The 25401-nt window shown below is 36.2% G+C and overlaps 1 protein-coding gene across 7 annotated transcripts in view; it reads right to left on the bottom strand.

Moving 5' to 3' along the window:
- The window catches only part of CCDC141 (coiled-coil domain containing 141), a 205257-nt gene that overhangs the window by 82953 nt on the left and 96903 nt on the right, over positions 1-25401 (bottom strand). For 6 of the 7 annotated variants that reach the window (XM_019460899.2, XM_019460909.2, XM_019460897.2 and 3 more), the window contains exon 7: positions 9493-9687. The exons of the other annotated variant lie outside the window; for it this stretch is intronic. In XM_019460899.2, the coding sequence (XP_019316444.1) occupies positions 9493-9687 (195 nt within the window). The remainder of the gene's footprint in view (positions 1-9492; positions 9688-25401) is intronic. 7 annotated transcript variants of the gene reach the window in all.

Here is a 25401-nt window from a genome sequence, read left to right as displayed (position 1 = left end):
AGTATCTATGGGATTAATAAATTAAGCAAGAACCATGAGTTAGTCATCCAGCATAAATATTTCATGCTGTTTCACAAAGATGTTTAATAAGTACTATTGTTTGCTTCTTGACTAACTTATTTGAAGAGAATCAACATTAAAAACAAAAAGCCCAAATGCTACAGAACCTTGAAATTTTCCTTTCGTGAGTTCCAAGGCTGGAGAATGAGTTTGGTTGGAACCTTTATAATTACCAAGGACACAATATCCAGCTTCTCATTAGAGCACTGAATCCCACTGTCTGCAGAGATTTCCTCTGGGTTCAGTTTTCATCAAAACCAAAAGCTTCAGTTTCCTTTCCTAAATACTACCTGAGATAACTTCCCATGGCTCCCAGTTTGGCAAGCTGATACTTGATTCAGGTCCTGCCCAAATCTGCCCAGGCTTCCAAATGCTAGAAAAGCAGGGCAAAAGGGTGATGGGATTTTCAGCTCCCAGTGTTTGCTGCTCCCTACTGGTGCTCCAGCTTATTTCTTGCCACTCCAAGATTGTTGCTGCTGGGCCCCAGAACTCACTCCACATTACAAGTGATATTAATGAGAGGTGTGTAAAATCATGAGATTTTAAAACTGGTTTGGCCTCACAATCTGAAAAGCTAAACAAACACACAAACAAACAAGACAAAACAAAACAAAAAACCCAAACAAACAAAAAACAAAACAAAATAAAACATTGGAAAAGGAGTTTGGGGTTGAAAATGCATGTATGGGGCACCTGGGTGGCTCAGTCAATTGAGCATTCTAATCTTGATTTCAGCTCAGGTCATGATCTCAGGGCTGTGAACTCAAGCCCCCTTTAGGGCTCTGCACTGAGCATGGAACCTGCTTAAGATTCTCTCTCTCTCCCTCTCTCTTTTTCTCTCTCTCTTTCTTTGCCCCTCTCCCCTGCTCGCGTGCTTTCTCTCTCTAAAATAAAAACTAAAAAGAAAGAAAAAGGCATGCATCTGATGCATTTTATCAACAAGGAATGGAGGAAGTTTATGTATTAATAAACTCTTACTCTTTCTGAGGTAAGTCCATCTTCGAAATGGATAAACTAGACACATAAGTAGAATCCTAGCCAGCTAGTCACTGTTTATACTTTCTGGTTTCTTTTAATCTATTGACCTAAATAGTTTCAGGATAATCTTGGGAATATTTACATGGAAAAGCATCTATTTACAATCTTCAAAGCATTTATTTTTTTTTTCATTATTCAACAAATATTTATTGGACTTTATGAAGCATGTACTCTGGTACATGCTGGGGACAGGAAAATGGAACAAAAGCATTTAAGTCATGTTAGAGTGGCTAGTGCAGTATTAAATGCATATAAAATGACAAAATAATGGCTAGAACTCAGTGAGTGCTTGGCTGTTCTATGCACCAGTCAGGTATTAACTCATTTAGAAGCTCAGTGACTCTGTGAGGTACATATAATTATTATTTCCATTTTTCAGATAAGAAAAGCTAGACACACAGGGAAGTTAAGGAACTGCCTAAGGTCACAGAACTAATAAATGTCTAAGACCAGATTCATACCTCAGCAGCCTGGCTCCAAAGTCTGCTATATTATTTTAGAAAAGTATCATCCTAACAAACATTTTAAAATTTTCACTTAATACTCTGCAATTCCATTTATTTATTTATACTCCAACTCTATCATGGAAAGATTTTGAACATGTATCAGCAGTTGCAGGAACTTTTATTACTGAATGGTATTCCCTGAGGATCGTTAGACCTCTTTTAGAGAAGTGAAAACTCAGGCTCAAAGTGTAATTGACCTGTCACATGTCCAGTCATTCATTCATTGATTCAACAAAGTTTGTTGAATGCTAGGTGGCGTGCAAAGATGACTAAGACACCCCCTCTCTAAGGAGCTCTAAGGAGCACAGAGAAATACTACAGGAATAATGAAAAATAGGCAATTAATGCTGCCTGGAGACTTCTTGGAGCAGGTGGCATCGGTGATTACAAATCTCTTCACCCAGCATTACCTTCCTTCTCAGCTATGACACAGAGATTGAGCTCAAAATTTGTGTTCCTTGTATATTAAAGTAATTAAGCTCTCTTCATTCCAATGACCTTGGATCAGTATAATCTCTTATGAAAATGGAACGTAGTTGGCCTTGAAACTCCATAGTTTCTACTATTTCACTACTTTCTATCATTCAAATAATTATTGAGCATTCACTGCCTGAAAGGTGCTGTTCTAGATGTTCCGTTCTGGTAAACACAAAGTAAAACAGACATGTGTTTTACCCTCAAGGAATTTTAATTCAGCAAAGGAAAGTAAATCTACCAGAAATGCCTACAATACAAGGAAGAATATATTTAATACCAATGGAGATGTGCAGCAGTTTAAAATTGTACATGGAAGGGAAACCAATAAATAACACTCATGACTCACTTAGAAGTCACATGATAGCTTTATTGTGAAGGATACTAATGAATGAATGATAATACTGAGTGTCTTCTGGGTGCTGTATGTAAGCCAATTTGACAATAAATTATATTTAAAAAAACCGAGTGTCTTTATTACAAGACTAATTAAATAGGGGCTGAGTTGTGGGTTCTCATGAAAAATGTAAGATGGTAAATGCATTTCTTGTTTTGATAATCTTTCTATTTTATATATATGTTTATATATACATATATATAAACATATATATATAATTTTATGTTTAGCCATATTTATCAAATATCTGCATGGTTTAAATAGCCTCTCCTTAAGTTCTAAAACCAAAAGTTTCTACACCAGTCTCTCAGAGAGAATACAGGAGGAGAGTAAATTAAGACATCATTTGCATCTATATCAGGAGGTTTGCCTCATCACGATTTTTTGAAGTCCTTAATATCTGTTCATAGTTACAGATATGTTCAGCATAAGATAGAAATTTCTTAGCATGCTATTCAAGACCCTTCCTGACCCCCTGTCTGCTTCTACTACTTTTCTCTCATCATTCTGGTCTTATACCCTACACTCGTGGCAAAGTGAATTACCTTAGATTCCCCATGCATGGCACAACTCTGTACCACCCAGTCCTCCTCCAATCACTCCTTGTCCTAGCTTTTCAGATTTAGCTCAGTGCTCACCTCCTGTGGAGAAGTCTTCCTTGACACTTTTTCCCTGAGACTCTCCTCTGTGTTCCCTAATGCTCTAGGCTCACTCCAAAACTTTGGGCTTTTCCCAAAGCATACAGCACTTCTGTTCCCTTGCCTCTCCTCCAGACCAGACTGAAAGGGTCTTGAAGGCAAGGATCTTAAAGCAAGTATCTTTAACTGCTTTAGCTAAAGTACACATATGATATATGAAAACAGTAGCTATACAACACATTAGGCGAAGGGAAATGTAGAAGCATGGAGGGAGGTTTTTTGGGGGGTTTTGTTTTTTTGGGTTTTTTTGTTTTTGTTTTTAAAGATGCTTCAGTTCTTTGTAAGAGAAAGGGAAGTTGTTCTGGAAAAGAGAAATCTGAGACAGGCTGCCTAAGAATTATGAAACTGAAAGCAAGTACGTTTTCCTTAATTTCCAATACAATTAGCTTAGTTTCTTTAATTCATTTACATCACCTTAACAAATTCCTTCTGGATAATATTTTTTAGGTTCTCTATTTGGACAGATTTCTTCACTCTTCAATCTGTACAACAACTGAGTCATTTTATTTAATTGCTTCCCACATCTGGGCTAAAATGTATCTATTTTGAAAATGGGAGAATAGTGTATATATAAGTGAAAAAACTGTACCAAACTTCATCCTTAATTATTTTGTTTTTATCTGAAACAATTATGTTGCTGTAGGCATTACTGTTTTGCATGGCTATAAATATCTTGAAAAAGCAACATTAACTTTTTAAAAGACATAAAACTTTCAGCAGTGATGGCAGAAGCAGTAGAAGCTATGACAATTGCTACATTTCAAACTGCTTTTGGGGTGTTGCTTTAGCTGCCCCAGCATTTGCTTCACCTTTGCTTTTAGGCTAATCACCCAAGAAGCACACCATGTAAATTTGGCCTCAGTCTTCACTGCTTGCTTTCCCCCAATGAAGTCATGTGCCTATGAACAGGAAGCACGGGAAATGAAACTTTATGGCCAACCAGCCATGTTTTACAGATTTAGGTTCAATCATTGTTGTCATCTAAATACAGGTTCATATTGTTCTGCTCTTGAAACATATATATTTATCTCTGTTTGATTCTAACCACATTCCCTAAACAATGATAAATACAATTTGGATGATTGACATATCTTAACCAACTCCTTGGTTGTGAACTTGTTAGAAATAAATAAGATAATCTATAATCATGAAAAGATGAAAATTTGGGGGGATTAAGATGAGTCACTATAATAGGTGCTATGTTCATATTTCATGCCATGTCCTACTTTTAGTAACATCTAGTAATTAGAGAAATTCTTTTCCAATCAGCTATCATCCAATATTGATAATCAACCCTTACTTGTATTTGTTGCTAAGTGATTTGGCAATAAATTCACCAACACAGTAGATAACTCTAAAACAGAAAGGAAGTATCTAGGGTTCTTAAATTACCTGGCTCAATCTCCACTTGAATCCAGTGTCTGGTTTAAGAAAAGTGTCAGTAGCAATATGCTAAGGTCCTGTGTGCTAACATTGCCACCTATCGCTCACTACAGGTACAAACTACCACACTCAAGCCAAAGGCTATAGGCACTCTGGGTATGAAACAGATTCTTGAGCCTTGGGTAATCATCAACCCCTAGCAGGATTAAAAGGTAATCAATTTCACTCCTAGAGCCACAACGCAAAGGCAAAGGCAATGTGGTTGTCTAGTCAATGTAGATAATTAGGCAATAATTATATTTTATTGAATTTTGCAAATTGGAAACATACTCTAGATTTTTTTGTATGTTTGTTCTTTGCTGTAACCCCAGCATTTAGAACAGCACCTGATACACGGTAATTGTATAGTAAAATTTTACTAAGCAAATGTATCTCTAAAGAATCTCTAAATAAAGAATTCTCTAAAGAATTATTAACCACACTACTCATTTAGAGACTTCAATAAAAAATTATTATGACTTTTTGTCTAGTAAATAAGAATATCCCTATCTAAAATTGGTAGGGAGAGAGAAGAATAAATTAAAATGAAAAGGTAAGCAAGGGAAAAAGAGGAATTTCCAGATGCTTGCAACAAAAATACCAGCAACATATGATAAAAATCCAGATTAAAAAAGAAATATATATGATATGGAAAGCATTAACAAAGTCCATTTTGTAGATTATATTATGACCACCTTTTTAACTTAACAAACTTTTTAAAAAGTGAAAGTTGTATTTTAAAAATCACACATTTCACTTTTTATTGAGCAAATACGCAAACTGTCACATCCTGTCATTTATATTACCTGTGACACTAGCATATTTTCTCACGCTGGTATTTGGCACAGATATTGAAGGAGAATATTGACCTAGCTTTAAGAAATTTGGAATAAGAGGTTGTTTGCTGAAAAAATAATTCTACTTATCAAGAATGGAATTGATTTTCAAAGTCAATATCTTTTGGAAGCGCTGACTTCCTCTTTCTTTCACAGTGCTGCATGTGTTGGGAGAGTGGCTAGTGCTTCCACCCATCATTATCGGTGTGCCATGAATGGCCCACAGTGACCCCTCTTCATTGGAGCCCTTTCTCAGTGTTGGGTTTGCAGCCAGCAACCAACCTTCAAGGTTGAGGAAATGTCTCCTTCTGAGACAAATAGCAGGTTGGCTGATTGTTTGCTATAAAAAAAAAGATTCCTCAAGCTTAGGGTTCCTCTTTTGGAAACCACCTGCCGCAGGTGCAGTCATCCATCTGGGCCCATCTGCATCACCCCCACCCAGGGGACTGGGACTTGGGAAACTGATATGGCATGTGGACATTTCTATCATTGTTTTTGTAATAAAGTCTTTCAAAACTGACACAGAAGTCATGTGTCTTTTGTGAGCATCCACAAAACTGTGACAAGTTAGCAAGTTAGCTTGAAGTTTGGGTAAAATTTCACATGCCTCATAGTTCTTGACAACATGACTTCATCTAGGGTTAAGGATGCTCACAACTAGAAAAATCCAATGCACCCAAGGTATGGTAAAGTGAATTTTCAAAAGGAAAAGTCAGTGCTTCAGAGATAAATTGATGATACAAATTGAAAATACCCGTTTGCTGGTATAAACAGAATTTTCAGCCTAGAAAACACAATTTTAAGGGATTTTAAAATTATATTAATGTTTCAAATCCAGCTCTTTATTTTAACTGGATTATTTATAAGTGTTATGCCAAAAGTTAGGTAAAATGGTGCGAATTTTGTAAAATTTGGAGATTCCATAATATAATAAAAAATAAAAATGCCATTTACAAGTCTTAAGGATCTTCCCTCTTTAATTTAAACAGACTTACCCACTACATTATTTAATCGTGTATTGCTTCTTAATAATAGGGCAAATATTTCATTTCAAAAATCATGATTAAATATCCACTTTCCACACTCCATCTTCTATTTTTTGCTGAAGTAAAAGTATCTATCACCTTTCACATTGATTCTTAAATTTGGAGTCAGAAATTATTCCCTTGATGCTTTGAAAAGGGAGAACAAATTCTATACCTTTCTAAGTGCCACTTGACTATAGAGAATGATATAATATGGATAAATAGAGTATGAACAAATCCCAACTGAACTTGTTATAATTTGAATGCCATGGCTTTCCAATGATGAAACGGGATGTAGAAGTCAAGTCTTGGGGCACCTGGGTGGCTCAGTCAGGCAAGCATCTGATTCAGACATGTCGTGATCTCATGACAGTTCATGAGTTCAACCCCCCTGTAGGTCTGACAGCTCAGAGCCTGAAGCCTGCTTGGGATATTGTCTGCCTCTATCCGCCCCTCCCCCTCTCACACTCTGTGTCTCTGTCTCAAAAATAAATAAACATTAAAAAAAAATTAGGGGCACCTGGGTGGTTTAGTCATTAAGGTGTCAGACTTCAACTCAGGTCATGATCTCCCAGTTGGTGGATTCCAGCCCTATGCCCTATGTCGGGCTCTGTCTGTGCTGATGGCTCAGAGCTTGGATCCTATTTCAGATTCTGTGCCTCCCTCTCCCTCTCTCTGCTCCTCCCCCATTTGCGCTCTGTCTCTCTTTCTCCCCCCCCCCCAACTCTCTGTCAAAAATAAACATTTTTTTTAAGTTTTTTTTTTTTTAATTTAGAAGTCAAGTTTTGGGGGGAGGGAGCCTAGGTGGCTCAGTCAGTTAAGTGTCTTTGTGAGTTTGAGCCGTGCTCTGGTGGCAGGGAAGCTGCTTGGGATTCTATCCTTCTCTGTCTACCCCTCCCCCACTCATTCTCTTTCTCCCTCTCTCTCTCTTTCAAAAAAAAAAAAAAAAAGTCAAGTCTCGAGGGTTAAGAAATATAGTTTCTTATGATTTAACCTGAATTACTATGTGAATTTGAGAAAGTAACCACTCTGCTCTATTATTATTATTATTATTATTGTTGTTGTTGTTATTGCAATACATGTCATTCCTTTCCCCCTCAAGGCCCAGAAGCAATGTCAGGAGAAAGTCTCCCTGGAAAGTTACCACATAATGAAAGCAGAGAAAGCAAGAGCAGGGGGGTACAAATTGAAGGGAGAGAAACTACATTTTGCAGGGCTGAAACTATAGGGTTTGTTCTAGAAGCATTGTTTTATTCTAGCAACATGTTCTATAACTGTCTTCCTTAAAAATGACATTACTTGATTGACAGATGACCCACTCATTTTGTAGAATGAGAGTGTAATGTAAGTTAGAAAGTCTCTTATTCAATACTATTCAGTGATCAAAAAGAATGAAATCTTTCCATTTGCAACATGATAGATCTAGAGTATATTATCCTAAGCGAAATACGTCAGCCAGAGAAAGAGAAATGTCATATAATTGCACTCATATGTGGAGTTTAAGAAACAAAACAGATGAACATAGGGGAAGGGAAGCAAGAATAAGATAAAAACAGAGAGGGAGACAAACCATAAGAGACTCTTAAATACGGAGAACAAACTAAGGGCTGATGGAGGGAGGGAGGTGGCAGGGGGGATAGGCTAAATGGGTGATGAGCATTAAGGAGGGTACTTGCCGGGATGAGCACTGAGTGTTATATGTAAGTGATGAATCACTAAATTCTATTCCTGAAATCATTATTACACTGTATGTTAACTAACTTGGATTTAAATTAAAAAAAAAAAAAAGAAATCTCTTATTCAAAAACAGGACTGTTCAAGAGAAACTTAACTAGCACCTACCATTTACTTAGTTCAACAGTTCCAGTAATATGCTATGACTGTTTCTTCTGTTAAAACAAAGAAATCCCAAACAGATGTTTATCATATTTGTCAAATTTTTCTTTAACACTTTTTTTACTGTAATTCTAGCACCTCTATTTTGAAATTCTACTCTGCAAGTTTCCTATTAGTACGGAAGTTCAAAATTAAATAACTATTTTGATATATACCAGGACATTGTATTCAGATTGTTGATATCATGTCTTTAAACCACAATATACCCACCTTCTGGGGGTTACCCATTCATTTCCTGTCACATTGTCCAGTTTCAAAAACATCAGTAAAATTTAAGGTATTGAACAATTCCAAGAAGGCAGTTTGAAGGTGTATATTAGATTGGAAAAGGTACAAAAATTTTCAAATAATATCGCCAGCTTCAGATACACAAGTGATGTGAACATGTAGACATTACCACTCACTAAGAACCATCTGCTACAATCAATATTAAAAGAATCAACCAGGAGAAACAGAGCACAGTCTCCAACTCAAGAAGACCTGGAGATGGTCCAAAGCAAGATTTCCCCTTGGCAGATTTTAAAAGGCAAGACCAAGGCAGGGCAGTCAGGTTGAGACTCTGCTTCTAGCCTTATGGCTTGTATGCAGAAGGCTTACAATATTCATGTACCTTTCCCTGATAAATGAAAGAAAATTTTTAAAGGGGAAATATTTTTTTTGGTGAAAATTTCAAGGTGTTATTTTAACCTTGATACATTTTATGATAATTCCCTTACTCCATGAGAAATATGGCAGTGTTGGCACAAGTGTCCCCTCAAGCAGTTCAATGACGGCTCTAAGATGAAACCCTCATGGGGATTTTTTTTTAACATGTCAAAGCATAGAACTTCCTAGTTTTGAGAACCAAATAATGGCCATGATAGGAATATATTCTTTCCAAATTTTTGTTTAAATTCTAATTAGTTAACATGCAGTGTAATATTGGTTTCAGGAGTAGAATTTAGTGATTCATTACTTACATATAACATCCAGTACTCATCATAAAGGAATATATTTTTAAAAGTTCACTTTTGCTGCTATTAATTTTGAAACTCTATGTGGAATCCAGACCTCTGTGATGTTCGCCAGCCTACTGAAATCATGAGTCTTTTACTGGTCTGTCCCAATTACCTAAAATTACCAACGTAACTTCCCACTGACCTTATTGGCACTGTTAAAAAAAACATTTGCCTTTTTTAACCAGGTTTTCCTTTCCACCATGAGCCGACCAAATTCTCCTTGAAGCTGATCCAGTTTCTGGTTAGAGAGCTGTAGATGTTCCTTCTCCACGTAGTCCTTGGACAGCAGAATCCCAAGCGCATCACTCTTTAGCTTCTCAACAGCAGAATTCCATTCCTACAAGAGATCACTCCAGTTTATTTTACACATCCTCCCCTTTGCAACTGTGCTAAGACTCAGAGAACATTTAGATGGGTTGAATGTATCAGTAACCATCTGTCACTGTATTTTCAAATTATGAAGGAGTAAATGCTACATTCCAGGTTTCAGTACCAAGATGTAGGTAAAAAAGAAGGTAGATAAAAAAGAAAGAGACTAGTAAGAGGCAGGTTGGTTGGGATGTGTGATTGATGGAATATCCAGTTGCCCCAAATACAGGCTACTTCTTCCATTAACGCTGTCTGAAAACATACCCAAAGTACAGTCAATAGCGTTTTTTAATCTCTAACTCACTTTGATCTGTTTTCATTTAATTAAATATAAAAAGTCTACTTCCCACAATTCGGTCTCACTGCCAATGTGGGCAAATATGTACAAGACAGGAAGAGAAATCTTATATTTTATGGTGGTTGTGTTTGTATTGCGCCTACACTTAGAACTAAAATTAAGATCTGTTATTCTCCACAAAATTAATAGTTGGTATGGTGCAGTATTCCCTCCTTCCTGACCTGAGTCTCACCTCTCAATACTTCATTCTTAGTGCTATATAAACATTTCAGGAAAAGAAAGGAGGTAGTTTTTTACTTTCTGTTACACAAGGATGAAAAACAGTAAGTAGAGAAGAAAATAAAAGTTGGAGTTAACTGAACATATTAACACTTTATTTATTTAAAGGGAAACTCAAATTTCTTGCAAAAGATGAAGCCAGATTCAACTTCATAAAATATGTCTAACATGGATGTCTTGTGAGTGAATTTTCGGTACCCATCTCAGCTAAGACTGTGACTAAAAACAGCATAGGTTGTTTGTTAAAGCATCAGAAATTTAGCGCCAAATTTCAAAAATTACATTCTACCTCCATCCTGGCTTGTTCCCTAAGGCAAACGTCCTATTATTAAGTTACACTTGTTACATTATACTATGTAAAATAAGTATAATTTTTAGTGCAATTTACCACTACCATTTCCATTCATTCATTTCACAAGACATACTAAATACTATGTACCTGGTACCATGCTAGGATAGATAGCTTGGGGAATATGAAGAAAGAATAAAGTGTAGTTCTTTCCTTCAACAATATATAAACTGCTATTTTACATAATTTTCATATATACTTACATTATCAAATGTATGAAATGTATGCTGGTCCTATAAACACATCCTGATGACTCAACTAATGGAAACAGCTAACGTGTGATTCTTCAGCCTGACCACATCAATGGTGGTAACCAAATATAACGCTATAGTGGCTGATCATACTCTCAGCCTTCTAAGAGAATGACCAAAGAGGGAGGGGGTTGTTAAAATAAAAAACAAATGGAGACCAGCCTTAAAAATGGCCTGAGCAGACATAACCAGTTTAGTCATACAAACAAAGCTTAATTTAGCTTATTTTGCAAGGCTGACTTGACCTGGGTCATTTCTTGTTTATGTCTCTGGAAATTATAAGCAAAACTTGAACCTTTCCCAAGGTTGCTATGAGGTAACCACTGACCAATTCCCCATCATTTAAGGAAATTCTGATATTATAACCAATAATTGTGAAGAGTAAGAAGTCACCGTTTCCTCACTATTTAGGCTGCTTTATAATAATATACCCCTGAGCCTTGTTCCATGTTTTGGGGTGAGTGCTCTGGTTTGCATATTGTCTTTTTGGTGTGTGCACAGTAAACTTTTACCAGTTACTACTTTGGTGATTCATTGTGGGTTTTTTTCCAGTTGTTTATGAACTTTTCACACTCCAGATTTCTCAGTGAGTGCAAAATCAATATTCTTAGGCATGAATATGGGCTATGTGATTTCTCAAGATCCTTCATTTTTTAAAGAGCTAGTCTGTCCCCACTTAAAGATAGCTAATATGTTCCATGACATTCTTTCATAAAGCACTGTAAATATCCTTCCCACTTAAAAATCATTACCTTAACCTTATCAGGAAAGAGCAAATGTTTTTAAAGCAGTTAGCACAATTTCTGGCACATATAATAAACACTCACTGTTAGTCCCCCTTTTCATTCCATCAGTTTTACCATGGTTCACTAGCACCCCAAAATTTGTTCTTTATGAGAATTTCTGTTTCTCAGCTCTAAAATAATGGTAGTGGAAGGATTCTTCAAATGTTATTGATCAGCGTTATGTATCAATCAGTATTATGGGATAAACAAAACAAAGCAGGTTTCTTTACTGCAGGACTTCTCAGAATCCTCAATATGTTGATGTGCATTGAGACTCCTAGATGGAAACGCAGTGCGAAATATTTTGGACAGCCTGTTTTGACCATGAAACCATGTGTTTACTCATCATCTCAGGGGACCAATGCTCCAGCTGGAATAATGTTGGGAAATTCTGTTCTTATGGCTAAAAGCAGCTGAATCACCTATGAGTTCACCTGCTTTCACAAGTCTGTTTCTTTACTCTTTTGTTTTGTCTCTATCCTTCCAGACCCAACTAGTCCATTTTCTGTCTCTTGTACCCATTCTCTCATTTTCTGTCTGTTAAGATCCGTGGGGTATTAATCCTCAAAGACTCAAGTGAAGAAATGCTTCAGGAGTTAAAACAGAATAAAGCAGGTTATTCAAAAAGTTATCATTGACCATAATCTTCTTGCTCATTAGAGGAAGACCACTTAACAAATATGAAGAACCTGGGGAAGGCCTACAAAGCTAGGAGGAAGGAAACGGAACGGGAGTTAGGACATAGAGGAACGGGTATGGCAATTATGTGTTCAACCTAGACAACACCAAGCCCTAAGGTGTAGGTGTCTTAACTGTCTGCAAGATAGTATTGATTTTTCTTTATGTTTAAGCACTGTGCTAAATGCTTTTCATGTATTATGTCACCTAATCTTCACCATACCCCTGGAAGGTGCAAAGTGTTACCATCCTCATTTTACAGATGGGGTGATTGAAGTTTGGAAGGATTAAGAACTTTCCTGAAATCTCAACACCAGTAAGTGAAAGAGCCAGAATTCAAAATGAAGTAGTTTGACTCTAGAATCTGTTTCTCAATCAGTATACTCACCTCAGCACTTCAGAGAGGAGAGGCGATAGAAAGTGGTTGTTTTTTTTGTTTTTTTTTTTGTTTTTTGTTTTTTGTCTTTTGGTTTTTTTTACAGCATAAAAGGATTAAATCTATTGGCTTAGAATTACACAGGTGAAAGTTGCATGAAACCTGGATAAGGTCTTGGAAATTACAAAAAATCTTCTAAGACCCTGAGATTTTCTGATTTGGAATCAGAAGCTTCATTCTTTCTAAATAAATACAATGCTGTTACATATAGAACTGAAAATTTACAGCCTAAACTCAAGCTTAATTTTGCTTAGCCAATGGACCAAAATAATAAAACATTTCTCTAAGAAGGGAAATACCTGTTCTCTAACAGTGTTCATAAATCTGCCTTTAGCATAAATGTTGCAAACAACATTAAAGAAAGATATCTGGAGTAGAGCCAAATCTTGGAAAAACCACTTTAGCTTTGTGCTTCACATCATATTTATAAAAAGTAGGCTATGACCTTCCAAGGAAACTGTTAAAGGACCATTTTGGCCTCGTATCTTTTCTTATTCTCCATCTCCAGTCTTCTTAATTGCATTTTCACATGAACTCTGTGGGTATTAAATGAAGTTGTGTCCATTCAATATTTCTATTCAATCTTCTCAGAAAATTGGTTCTGTTTTCTTTGGGCAATCCATAGGCATTTTCTGATGTATTTCTGTAACATTCTGATGATGAATTTACCCAGCCATTTTTCTTAGGGGATGCTTCCACTATTTTATTTTTAACATAAAATGTTCCAGAGTCATCTGAATCCATCACACTATTTTAAAAAAACTTAGTTGTCACTGTTGTCAAGGCTGGAGGAACCCAATGGAGAAAACCATGGTCCGTTTTCTCTAGCCGTTGCTGCCTGCCTGCTAAGTGTTAAACATCTGACTTTCAGTCACTTTACAATAAAATATTTCCAGTACGTGTCCCTACCGGCTGAAAGCCAAAGACTACCATTTCCTTGGCTTTTCAATCTTGACAGAGATATGTGCATATGTCTGACCTAGTAAAGATGTGTGGCACTGTGTGATCCTGGGCTCAGGGTGCCTCCTCAGGTCACTCCATTATTTTCCTTTTTTCACTCTCAGTGGTAACCCTTTTAAACTGTACCTTTCAGTGTTCCATCCGCTGAGGAAATTGAGCTTCTGTTGAATCCGATGATTGAAAGGGTATTTTTAAGAGGATTAGTGCTGATAGACAAGAAGGTGAAAATGATTTCTTCTTTCTTTTCTATACTCCCAGGTTAGCTCTTCAAATGAAGTTATGGATTGGCATAAAAATTATCCAGCAAGTAAATTCAAAAAGTAGGAAGATTAGCTATTCCATTTGAAAAGAAACAATATAATCACAATATGTTTAGTAAACTTTTATTCACATGAAAACTTCAGGGTAGATGAAGGGGTTTAATGACCCAACACCATGTGGTAAATTATTTTCATTATAAACTTGAAACTTCAGAATGTAATTTTTAAGTGGGGGACAAGAAAGAAGAGAGGACATATTTATAAACTACTAAGAAAATACCAGCTGTGGAGATGACTGGCCAAAATCACATCTGGCCGAAGCATGTGTGGAGCTCATGTATAGTTCTCATAGCATGGTTATTTCCTAGGGCATCTCATTAGACACAGCCCATTTCTTGTTCATTCTTTAAGTCTACAGTCCCATTTGGTTCGACACCAAGGAGAATTAACTCATTGACACAAGAGCATAGAATTGTACATGATTGCATTAACAGCTGGTACAAACAAAATAAACCTGGCAATTTTAATCAGAGAATATTTGAGAATCTGTTTTGAGCAGGAGTTTCTTTTTAGAGGAACTGTTGATGTTTTTGAAGAGCGGCAATGAGCCCCTGAAAAGCTGAAACTCTGATTATGCCAAGTCGGATTGCACACTGGGCCACAGTTTCCTCTCATGCTCTGTTCCCAGGATTTCTACACTGACCTACGTGAAAGCAAGGATCATATGAGAGCTGGGTCCCATCCCACTGATGGATGAGTGCAGAGTTCAGTGTCCACAGGCCATTTGAACCTGGCCCTCATTGTGATGCATTTCAGCAAAGGCATTGTTTGCAAACAGGAAGAACTGCAATTTTGTGTCACCTAAAGATAAAAGAAGTATGGTGTTTCACCTCCCAGCCATGAGGCAGACAATCATTGCTATTGAACCAGGCAGAGCTCATGGGGAAGAGCAAAGAACTGGGGCTAGAAATACATTTTTTATTCCAAACTTAGTAAGTGGTCTCAAGCAGGGCATTTTGCTTTACCGAGCCTTACTTTCCTGCAGTGCAATGACAGGCTTCTATCACTTCACATATGCTTCTGCTTCTCTAGTGAATTATATGTAAATTCAATGATGAAATGGCTGTGCTTCAAATTCCTACCAAAATTTGGGTATTTTAGCTGTATTTCCCATAATTAACCCTAGTGGGATTAGGACTGACAGTCTATAGTAGAAACGACATATATCACCAAAATAGTTTCTGAGTAATGGCTGTTTTCTTTTTTCTCTATCCATTCAAATGTTCCAAAAGTCACAGGAAAAACCATGGCTTGGAAGGTTCTTGTCTCCCTTATTCTGTTCAATGCATGGCCATTAAGGGAAGCTTTTTGTTTAATTGCTCAGAGCTTGTTGTTAATACTGAAGTAAATGAATATGCGGCAGAATAAATTTTTAAAATCAAATAAAATCTTAACAAATTACACTGTGAGCAAATCTTTGAAAGAATGATTGGAGCAACAATACATTTAGTTTTTCTTCCTTAGTTCAACATAGTTTTGGGATGAAAATTTAATTCCATGGAAAGTTGGGGACACATTTTTTGAAGATTTGTGTTTTGCAAGAATCATTATTTTTTCTTACTGTCTTGTCCTTGTTGTTTTTCTTACATTTTTTGCTCCTCTTAATCAGAGTTTCTTTGAGTTGAATAAGTAAGGAGTATATCCAGATTTGGGGGGTATTCGTGTTTCAGTTTTTTAATAAAATTAATAAAGTCTAGCTGGCCAAACTATTGGCATCTAACACAATTTGCCTACAATCAGATTGGGCCACTAGCTGACTAGGTGACTCCAGTTTACATTAATGTTTTCAGAGGACTTATTGTTTCATTTTCTAGAGCATCTGTTGGAGATACCTTTTAGGATCTCAACATAAATTCAATTATTAGGTTTAGATGTTCATCTCTTGTGAAAATTTTCCTAAATGAAATAGATTACGTTGGGAAGTGGGGGAAAGGAAATCCATATATATTACATCCACAATGAATATCTGCTATAGACTAGAACAATGGCTCTTAAATCTGGCTATCAATATCTCCTAGAAAAAGTTTTAAAACCGATATTCTCACACCCACCCCATTGATATACTGAATCATTATTGGTAGGGTGGAAAAATGCATATTTTAAAAAATCTAAAGCATTTTAGGGGCTCCTGGGTGGCTCAGTCAGTTAAGCATCTGACTTTGGCTCAGGTCATCATCTCTCGGTTCATGAGTTTGAGCCCCAGGTTGGGGTCTGTGCTGACAGCTCAGAGCCTGCTGCCTGCTGCAGATTCTGTGTCTCCCTCTCTCTGCCCTTCCCCCGCTTACACTCTGTCTCTCTCTGTCTCTCAAAAATAAATAAACATTAAAAAAATCTAAAGCATTTCATTTGAAATCAGGAACAAACAAAAAATACTTATAATCTGTGAAGTTTTGGAAATGGACTAGAATATTCCAAAATAGTTAATGACTGGGTAATCATACCAGTAAATGAGAAAGAATGATTATATAATAAAAGTGTTTTAACCTTGCAACTTTGAGCTAATTTAACTCTGTGAAATTATGTTTTGTATTGATGACTCCCAAATCTAAAACTTAACCTCTGTTTTACAAATTACTTTATTCATTCAGTGAGTATTGTGTAAAGCTGCAGAAGATACAATGACAAATAAAATCTTTGACCTTACACTCCTTAAATGATTAATATGCCAATCCATCATGAATTTAAAACAGCCCTAAGATTAAATCATTAGTCTTAATTCATAAGGAAGAAATCAAAGCATTTCTTTCTACTTTGTACTTTCTTCACAGTGTGTTAGGCAAAGGAGCAATTTATTTAAAAGGGAAACAGAAAGTAAAAACAAAAACAAAAACAAAAACAAAAAACAAAACTGTGAAGGTATAAAACTCATCCAGTTTTTGTTTCCCAAACTTTTCTATACATTTATATGGTTATCTTTAACTTGCCTTCAAACTTTTTATAACCATATTTATAATACATATATACTATATCTTTATTACAGGAAAACCCCTTACCTCTAATGGTTTAGAAGAAATAACTTGTCTTTTAACAAAATCTAATCAAGGCTAGAATTTCTTCAATTTGTCTCCCTTCATATAGGTTCTGTTTTTCAGCTAATCACTATGTATATACACAGGATTCTGATTCCATACTCAATAATCTGTGAATCAGCAGCATGTGATACTGGGTTTGACCTTCTATAACTCTCCTATACCAAATACGGTCCAATCTAAAAAGCATTATTTAACAAATCTTAAGAACACCTAACTAATATAAATAGATCATTGTAAGTGCAAATGGAAAATAAAACAGTGTTCAGTAGAAGAAAAAATAAATTCTGATTTGGGAATCTGATTTGGGAATTTCGGAATCAGATTTATACAATCTGAATTATGGGTGAGACCTTCAACTAGTGAGTGTAGTGTGGGACTGGGAAGAAGGCAAGGGGCTGATTCAAGCAGAGAGACAGCCTGAGCAAGAGCATGTAGGCTCCTTATGATCCTGGCTCATAAGGAGACAGAACTATCTAATCTGGAAAATTAATAAGTGTTTCTCATAGGAAGTGATATCTGAGCTAAGACTTAAAACAAAGGGTGGGGGTTACCTAGACAAAAGAGGAGTAGAGGTATGGTGGAGAGTGAAGAGTGAGTTCTTGGGCAAACGTCCAAAAGAAAGCTGGTCAGTACCAGATAAGAGTGCTCAGGACCAAAGACATAGATTTGTGAATAACACTCTTCAGAGAGAATCTTTGAAAGCAAAACACCACTCACTAAAGAGCAGTGTGGTGAATGAGAATTGGAAAGAGTTAAGGACATAAATGGAGGGATGAGCCTGCACTTGTGCAATGGCTGGACAATGAAAAGCCCACACCATAGAAACAGAAATAGGAGAAGAAATTACACAAGCCAAACTAGAAGAGTTTTACTAAGAAGCACACATGACAATCAAATGCAATGCATTATCCTCAATTTGGGACAATTTGAAGACATTTGTAAATGAACAACAGAGCAGAAAATATTGTGTCAATGTGAAATTCACTGGGCGTATAATTGGATTACAGTAATAGAAGAAAGCATCCTTATCATTAGGATATCTGTTGAAATGCTGAGGGTGAAAATGCATGATGTTCACAACTTATTTTGAAATGATATAAGAAAAAGTAAATATATGCAAATACATACTAAGAGATAAAGGAAATGTAACAAAATTTTTAAATTGGTAAAGTCTATATGGGTATTCATTCTGTACTATTCTTTTCAATTTGCTGTGTGGAGTTTCAAACTTAAAAGTTAAGGAAGAAGAGTTAATATAGTTAATAATAAAAAGTTAAGGAAAAAGAAAACGACTTACTAAAGTAAACTGTTTAGTTTTATTAAACTAAAAAAATAAAAAACTCAAACTTTGAAAGCAATCAGAAGGTCAATCAATGAGGGTTATTTTAAATAAATACATCTATAAATGGAATACTCTATAGCAAAAGCATCAGAACAACATCTATATACTAATATAGAAAAGTAACCAAGTAATAAAAACAAGATGCAGAACAATGAGTGTAGTAGGCCACTAATGAGGTAACAAAGGGACAAAATATGAATATATAGTTGTATTTGTTTAGATAACATAAAGAAATTAGACATATAATAAAAAACTAATAACAATGGTTACTTTTGGCATGATGGAAGGGAATCAGGTAGGTGAAAAGAGAAATATTTTATTGCAGGTTTTTCTATGTTCCTTTAATATTTTTTTTAACAATGGAAATATATTGGCCAAAAAGTAAATTAAATACATTAAAAAACAAAGAAATGCAATTCGCCAAATAAACAAAAGAGAAAAACCATATGATAATCTCAATAAATACAAAAAGAGGCATCAATAAAATTCAGTGTCTATCCATGATTTTAAAAAGAAAATAAGAAATGTAACAAAGGACAGATGTAAAAACCAAACCAAAATTAAAAAAAAAAAAAACTAAAAACTTAAGAAACACTATACTTAATGGTAAAGCATTTGAAGCCTTCTGTTTAAAGCCAGGAATAAAACAAAAATGTCCTCTATCACTGCTGCTAGTCTCCATTTTACTGAAGGTCTTATCCAATGAATGAAAGAAAGAAAGAAAGAAAGAAAGAAAGAAAGAGAGAAAGAGAGAAAGATTATTGACGTTATTTGTATATTATGATTTTCTACATACCAAAACCAAGAGAATCTAGAAAAACAATTTAAATCAATAAGAGTTCATTAAAGTTGCTGTATATAAGATCAATATAAGAAAATTAGTAACATTCCTATATACCAACAATAGTTAATTTTATATTCAGTTAGAAGATACAGATCTTCTAATAAAGATCCAATTTATAACAGCAACAAAAATTATGAAGTACTCATTTGTTCATTTAATCAACAAACATTTATTTGGCAGGCCTGTTCCATGTAAGGCATTCCCCTAAATACTTCATCTAAGCCAGGGAAATCAGTAATGGGCTGGCAGGGGAACTCCAATGTTAGTGATAGTGGTGGTGCACCACTATTTTATTCTGTTTATAACCAATAAACATGAAAAATCAGTAATTATCTAGTTTGTAATAAAGTGATGAAGTTGTAGAATAAAGACAAGTAGAGCTGGCAGGTGACATTTCACTCCCCAACCCACCCTCCAGCATAAACAAAGGCTGCTGGCAGGAACCAGCATGCACCCACACTACTTACCTAACTTTCTTGCACCAAGTTGTCTTCCCCATCCCTGCACCTCAAGCTTCAGCAGATCTGCCCTTCCCAGCCATGTTCCCCTGAGTCCCAGCACTGCAGGTTCCTCCCTTAGAAGACCAGCACCAACCCTACCAACACCATATCTCCTGACCCACATGTTTTCTTTTTAATGTTTATTTATTTTTGAGAGAGAGAGAGAAAAAAAAAAAAAAACCAGGAGGGGGCAGAGAGAGGGAAATAGAGGATCCAAAGCAGGCTCTGCATTGACAGCAGAGAGCCCAATGTAGAGCCCAAATCCACAAACTATGAGATCATGACCTGAGCCAAAGTCAGACATTCAACCGAATGACCCACTCAGGTGCCCCTGACCCACATGTTTTATGAGACCTCAGTCTGGACAGCAGAAAGGGTAGTTCTTGTTTGGCAAGCAACCACTGCACATCTTGCTGCCAATAATTGGCAAAGACAGCTGATGTAGACAACTGAACTGAAGAAAAGAGGCCAAGACCCAAAGGCAGAGCACATGCAACATATATAGGAGACACTCTCTAAAGTGCCAGCATCTGGGGAACAGGGGACACTGTACTGCAGGGCACTATAGGACCTCTTCTTCATAAGGCTATTATCATCAAGTGCAACAGAAGTAACTTACTTTCCTAAAATGCAGAAACAGACACACAAAGTCAGACAAAATGAGGAAACAGAGAAACATCTCCCAAATGAAAGAAAAGGACCAAATCACAGCAAGAGACCAACGCAAAATAGATATAAGTAATATGCCTGAAAGATAATTTAAAGTAATGATCATAAAGAACCATATGATCCTGTCAATTGATGCAGAAAAGGCATTTGACAAAATTCAGCATCCTTTCTTAATAAAAACCCTCGAGAAAGTGAGGATAGAAGGAACATACTTAAAGATCATAAAAGCCATTTATGAAAAGCCCACAGCTAATATCATCCTCAATGGGGAAAAAATGAGAGCTTTCCCCCTGAGATCAGGAACACGACAGGGATGTCCACTCTCACCGCTGTTGTTTAACGTAGTGTTGGAAGTTCTAGCATCAGCAATCAGACAACAAAAGGAAATGAAAGGCATCAAAATTGGCAAAGATGAAGTCAAGCTTTCACTTTTCGCAAATGACATGATAGTATACATGGAAAACCCAACAGACTCCACCAAAAGTCTGCTAGAACTGATAAATGAATTCAGCAAAGTCACAGGATACAAAATTAATGTACAGAAATCAGTTGCATTCTTATACACTAATAATGAAGCAATAGAAAGACAAATAAAGAAACTGATCCCATTCACAATTGCACCAAGAATCATAAAATACCTAGGAACAAACCTAACCAAATATACAAAAGATCTGTATGCTGAAAACTATAGAAAGCTTATGAAGGAAATTGAAGAAGATATAAAGAAATGGAAAAACATTCCATGCTCATGGGTTGGAAGAATAAATATTGTTAAAAAGTCAATACTACCCAAAGCAATATACACATTCAATGCAATCCCAATCAAAATTGCACCAGCATTCCTCTCGAAGCTAGAACAAGCAATCCTACAATTTGTATGAAACCACAAAAGACCCCGAATAGCCAAAGTAATATTGAGGAAGAAGACCAAAGTGGGAGGCATCACAATCCCAGACTTTAGCCTCCACTACAAAGCTGTAAGCATCAAGACAGCATGGTATTGGCACAAAAACAGACACATAGACCAATGGAATAGAATAGAGACTACAGAATTGGACCCACACAAGTATGGCCAACTAGTCTTTGACAAAGCAGGAAAGAATATCCAATGGAAAAAAGACAGTCTCTTTAACAAATGGTGCTGGGAGAACTGGACAGCAACATGCAGAAGAATGAAACTAGACCACTTTCTTACACCATTCACAAAAATAAACTCAAAACGGATGAAGGACCTGAATGTGAGACAGGAAACCATCAAAACCCTAGAGGAGAAAGCAGGAAAAAACCTCTCTGACCTCAGCTGCAGCAATTTCTTACTTGACACATCTCCAAAGGCAAGGGAATTAAAAGCAAAAATGACTATTGGGACCTCACCAAGATAAAAAGCTTCTGCACTGCAAAGGAAACAATCAACAAAACTAAAAGGCAACTGATGGAATGGGAAAAGATATTTGCAAATGACATATCGGACAAAGGGCTAGTATCCAAAATCTATAAAGAACTCAGCAAACTCCACACCCAAAAAACAAATAAACCAGTGAAGAAATGGGCAGCAGACATAAATAGACACTTCTCTAAAGAAGACATCCAGATGGCCAACAGGCACATGAAAGGATGCTCAACATCACTCCTCATTAGGGAAATAAAAATCAAAACCACACTGAGATATCACCTCATGCTAGTCAGAGTGGCTAAAATGAACAAATCAGAAGACTATAGATGCTGGAGAGCATGTGGAGAAACGGGAACACTCTTGCACTGTTGGTGGGAATGCAAACTGGTGCAGCCACTCTGGAAAACAGTGTGGAGGTTCCTCAAAAAATTAAAAATAGATCTACCCTATGACCCAGCAATAGCACTGCTAGGAATTTACCCAAGGGATACAGGAGTACTGATGCATAGGGGCACTTGTACCCCAATGTTTATAGCAGCACTTTCAACAATAGCCAAATTATGGAAAGAGCCTAGATGTCCATCAACTGATGAATGGATAAAGAAATTGTGATTTATATACACAATGGAGTACTACGTGGCCATGAGAAAGAATGCAATATGGCCTTTTGTAGCAACGTGGTTGGAACTGGAGAGTGTTATGCCAAGTGAAATAAGTCATACAGAGAAAGACAGATACCATATGTTTTCACTATTATGTGGATACTGAGAAACTTAACAGAAGACCATGGGGGAGGGGAAGGGGGAAAAATGTTACAGAGAGAGAAGGAGGCAAACCATAAGAGACTCGTAAAAACTAAGAACAAACTGATGGTTGCTGGGGGTGGGAGGGAGGGGAAAGTGGGTGATGGGCATTGAGGAGGACACCTGTTGGGATGAGCACTGGGTGTTGTATGGAAACCAATTTGACAATAAATTTCATATTAAAAAAATAAATAAAGTAATGATCATAAAGATACCCACTGAACTGAAGAAAAGAGTGGAGGACATCAGTGAGACCTTTAACATAGAGATATAAAAGGACCAAAAAGAGATCAGGAACACAAAATGAAATTAAAAATACAGTTGATGGAGGGGTTCCTTGGTGGCTCAGTTGGTTAAGAGTCTTCCTCTTGGTTTCAGCTGAGGTCATGATCTCACAGTTTGTGAGTTCAAGCTTTGCATTGGGCTCTGTGCTGATGGTACAGGGCCTGCTTGGGATTCTCTCTCTCTCCCTCTCTCTGCCCCTCCCCTGCTCATGCACTCTCTAAATAAATAAATAAATAAATAAATAAATAAATAAATAAACTTAACAAAAAAATTACTTAAAAAAAAGTTTAAACAAATACACTTGATGTAATAAATAGCAGGCTAGATGAAGCAGAGGAAAGAATTAATGACCTGGAATACAGAGTAATGGAAAGTAACCAAGCTGAACAAAGGAGAGGAAAGAAAATTATGCAGATAGAGAATAGTCATAGGGAACACAGTGACTCCATCAAGTATAATAACATCCATCATTATAGGGATCTCAGAAAATAAGGAAAGAGATAAGGGGGTAGAATATTTATTTGAAGAAATAATAGCTGAAAACTTTCTTAATCTGGCGAAGGAAATAGATATCCAGATTAGGAGGCACAGAGATCCCAAAAAAAGTTCAACCCAAGTACGTCCACACCCAGACATGTAGTAATTAAAATGGCAAAATGTAGTGATGAAGAAAAAATTTTAAAAGCAGTAAGAGAAAAGGAGACAGTTACATACAAGGGAAATCCCCATTAAGCTATCAGCAGATTTTTCAGCAGAAACTTTGCAGGCCAGAAGGCAGTGGCATGATATATTCAAAATGCTGAAAGGGAAAAGTCTGCAGCCAAGAATACTCTATCCAGCAAGGGAATCATTCATAAGGAGAGGTTAAGAGTTTCTCAGACAAATAAAAACTAAAGGAATTTATGACCACTAAACCAACTCTATAAGAAATATTAAAGGGGACTTCATGAGTGGAAAGGAAGACCATAAGTAAAAGTGTATATATTAAAAAAAAGCAGTAAAGCCAAGTATTTCTGTAAAAATCAGTCAAGAGACTCATAAAATAAAAGTGTGTAAAATACAATACTATATACCTAAAATGTGGAAGGGAGAGGAATAAAGAATGGATTCAAACTTAAGCAACTATTAACTTAGTAAAGACTGCTAGATGCAGAAGGTGTTATATACAAACCTAATGATAACCACATATCAAAAACCGTAGCAGATATGCAAAGAATAAAGAGAAAGGGATCCAAGTATACCACTTAAGAAAGCCAACAAACCATGAAAGAGAGCAAGAGAAGAAAGGATCAGCGAAAATCTATTGGGGGAAAAAAGTAACAAAATGGCAATGAATACACACCTATCAATAATTACTTTGAATGTAAATGGACTAAATGCTCCAATCAAAAGACTTAGGGCAACAGAGTGGATAAAAAAACAAGACCCATGTATATTATGCCTACAAGACACTCATCTCAGACTGAAAGACACCTGTTAATTGAAAGTGTAGGGCTGGAGACACATTTACCATGAAAATTGATGCTAAAAGAAAGCTGGGATAGCAGCCTATATAAACAAAATAGACCTTAAAATAGACTGTAACAAGAGACAAAGAAGGACACCATATAATAAGAAAGGTGACAATGCAACAAAAGGATATAGCAATTGCAAATATTATGCACCCAACATGTAAGAACCCAAATACATAAAATTGTTAATAACAAACATAAAGGAACTAATCAATAGTAATACAATAATAATAGGAGACTTTAACACCCACTTACATTGATGAACATATTATCCACACAGAAAATCAACAAGTGACTTTGAATGACACATTGGACCAGATGGACTTAACAGACATATTCAGAACATTCCATCCTAAAACAAGAGAATACGTATTCTTTTCCAATACACATGGGACATTTTCTAGAATAGATCATGTATAAGGCCCCAAGACAAGTCTCAACAAATTTTAAAAAAATCAGTCACACAATGCATCGTGCATCTTTTCTGACCACAACACCATGAAACTAGAAATCAACCACAAGAAAAAATCTGGAAATACCACAAATACATGGAGGTTAAATAATGTGCTCTTAAACAATGAATGGGTCAACCAAGAAATCAAAGAAGAAATGAAAAACTACATGGTAACACATGAAAATGAAACACAGTACAAAATCTTTGGGATACAGCATAAGTGGTTCTAAGTAAATAGCAACACAGGTTTCCTTCAAGAAGCAAGAAAAATCTCAATGAAAATACCTAACCATACACCCAAAGGAGCTAGAAAAAGAAGAATAAAACACAAACCCAGCAAAAACCAAAAATCAACAACAAAAAACCCCTAAAGTCTAATAATAAAGATAAGAGCAGAAATAAATGATATAGAAATTAAAAAAAAAAACAATAGAATAGAGCAATGAAACCAGGTTCTTTGAAAAGATCAACAAAACTGATGAACCACGGGGTG

Source organism: Panthera pardus, unplaced genomic scaffold, assembly GCF_024362965.1.
Source record: "Panthera pardus isolate Hobbes unplaced genomic scaffold, ASM2436296v1 HiC_scaffold_10, whole genome shotgun sequence".
NCBI lineage: Eukaryota > Metazoa > Chordata > Mammalia > Carnivora > Felidae > Panthera > Panthera pardus.
Note: the sequence above shows the minus strand (reverse complement) of the source record. Positions and strands in the feature narration are given on the sequence as shown.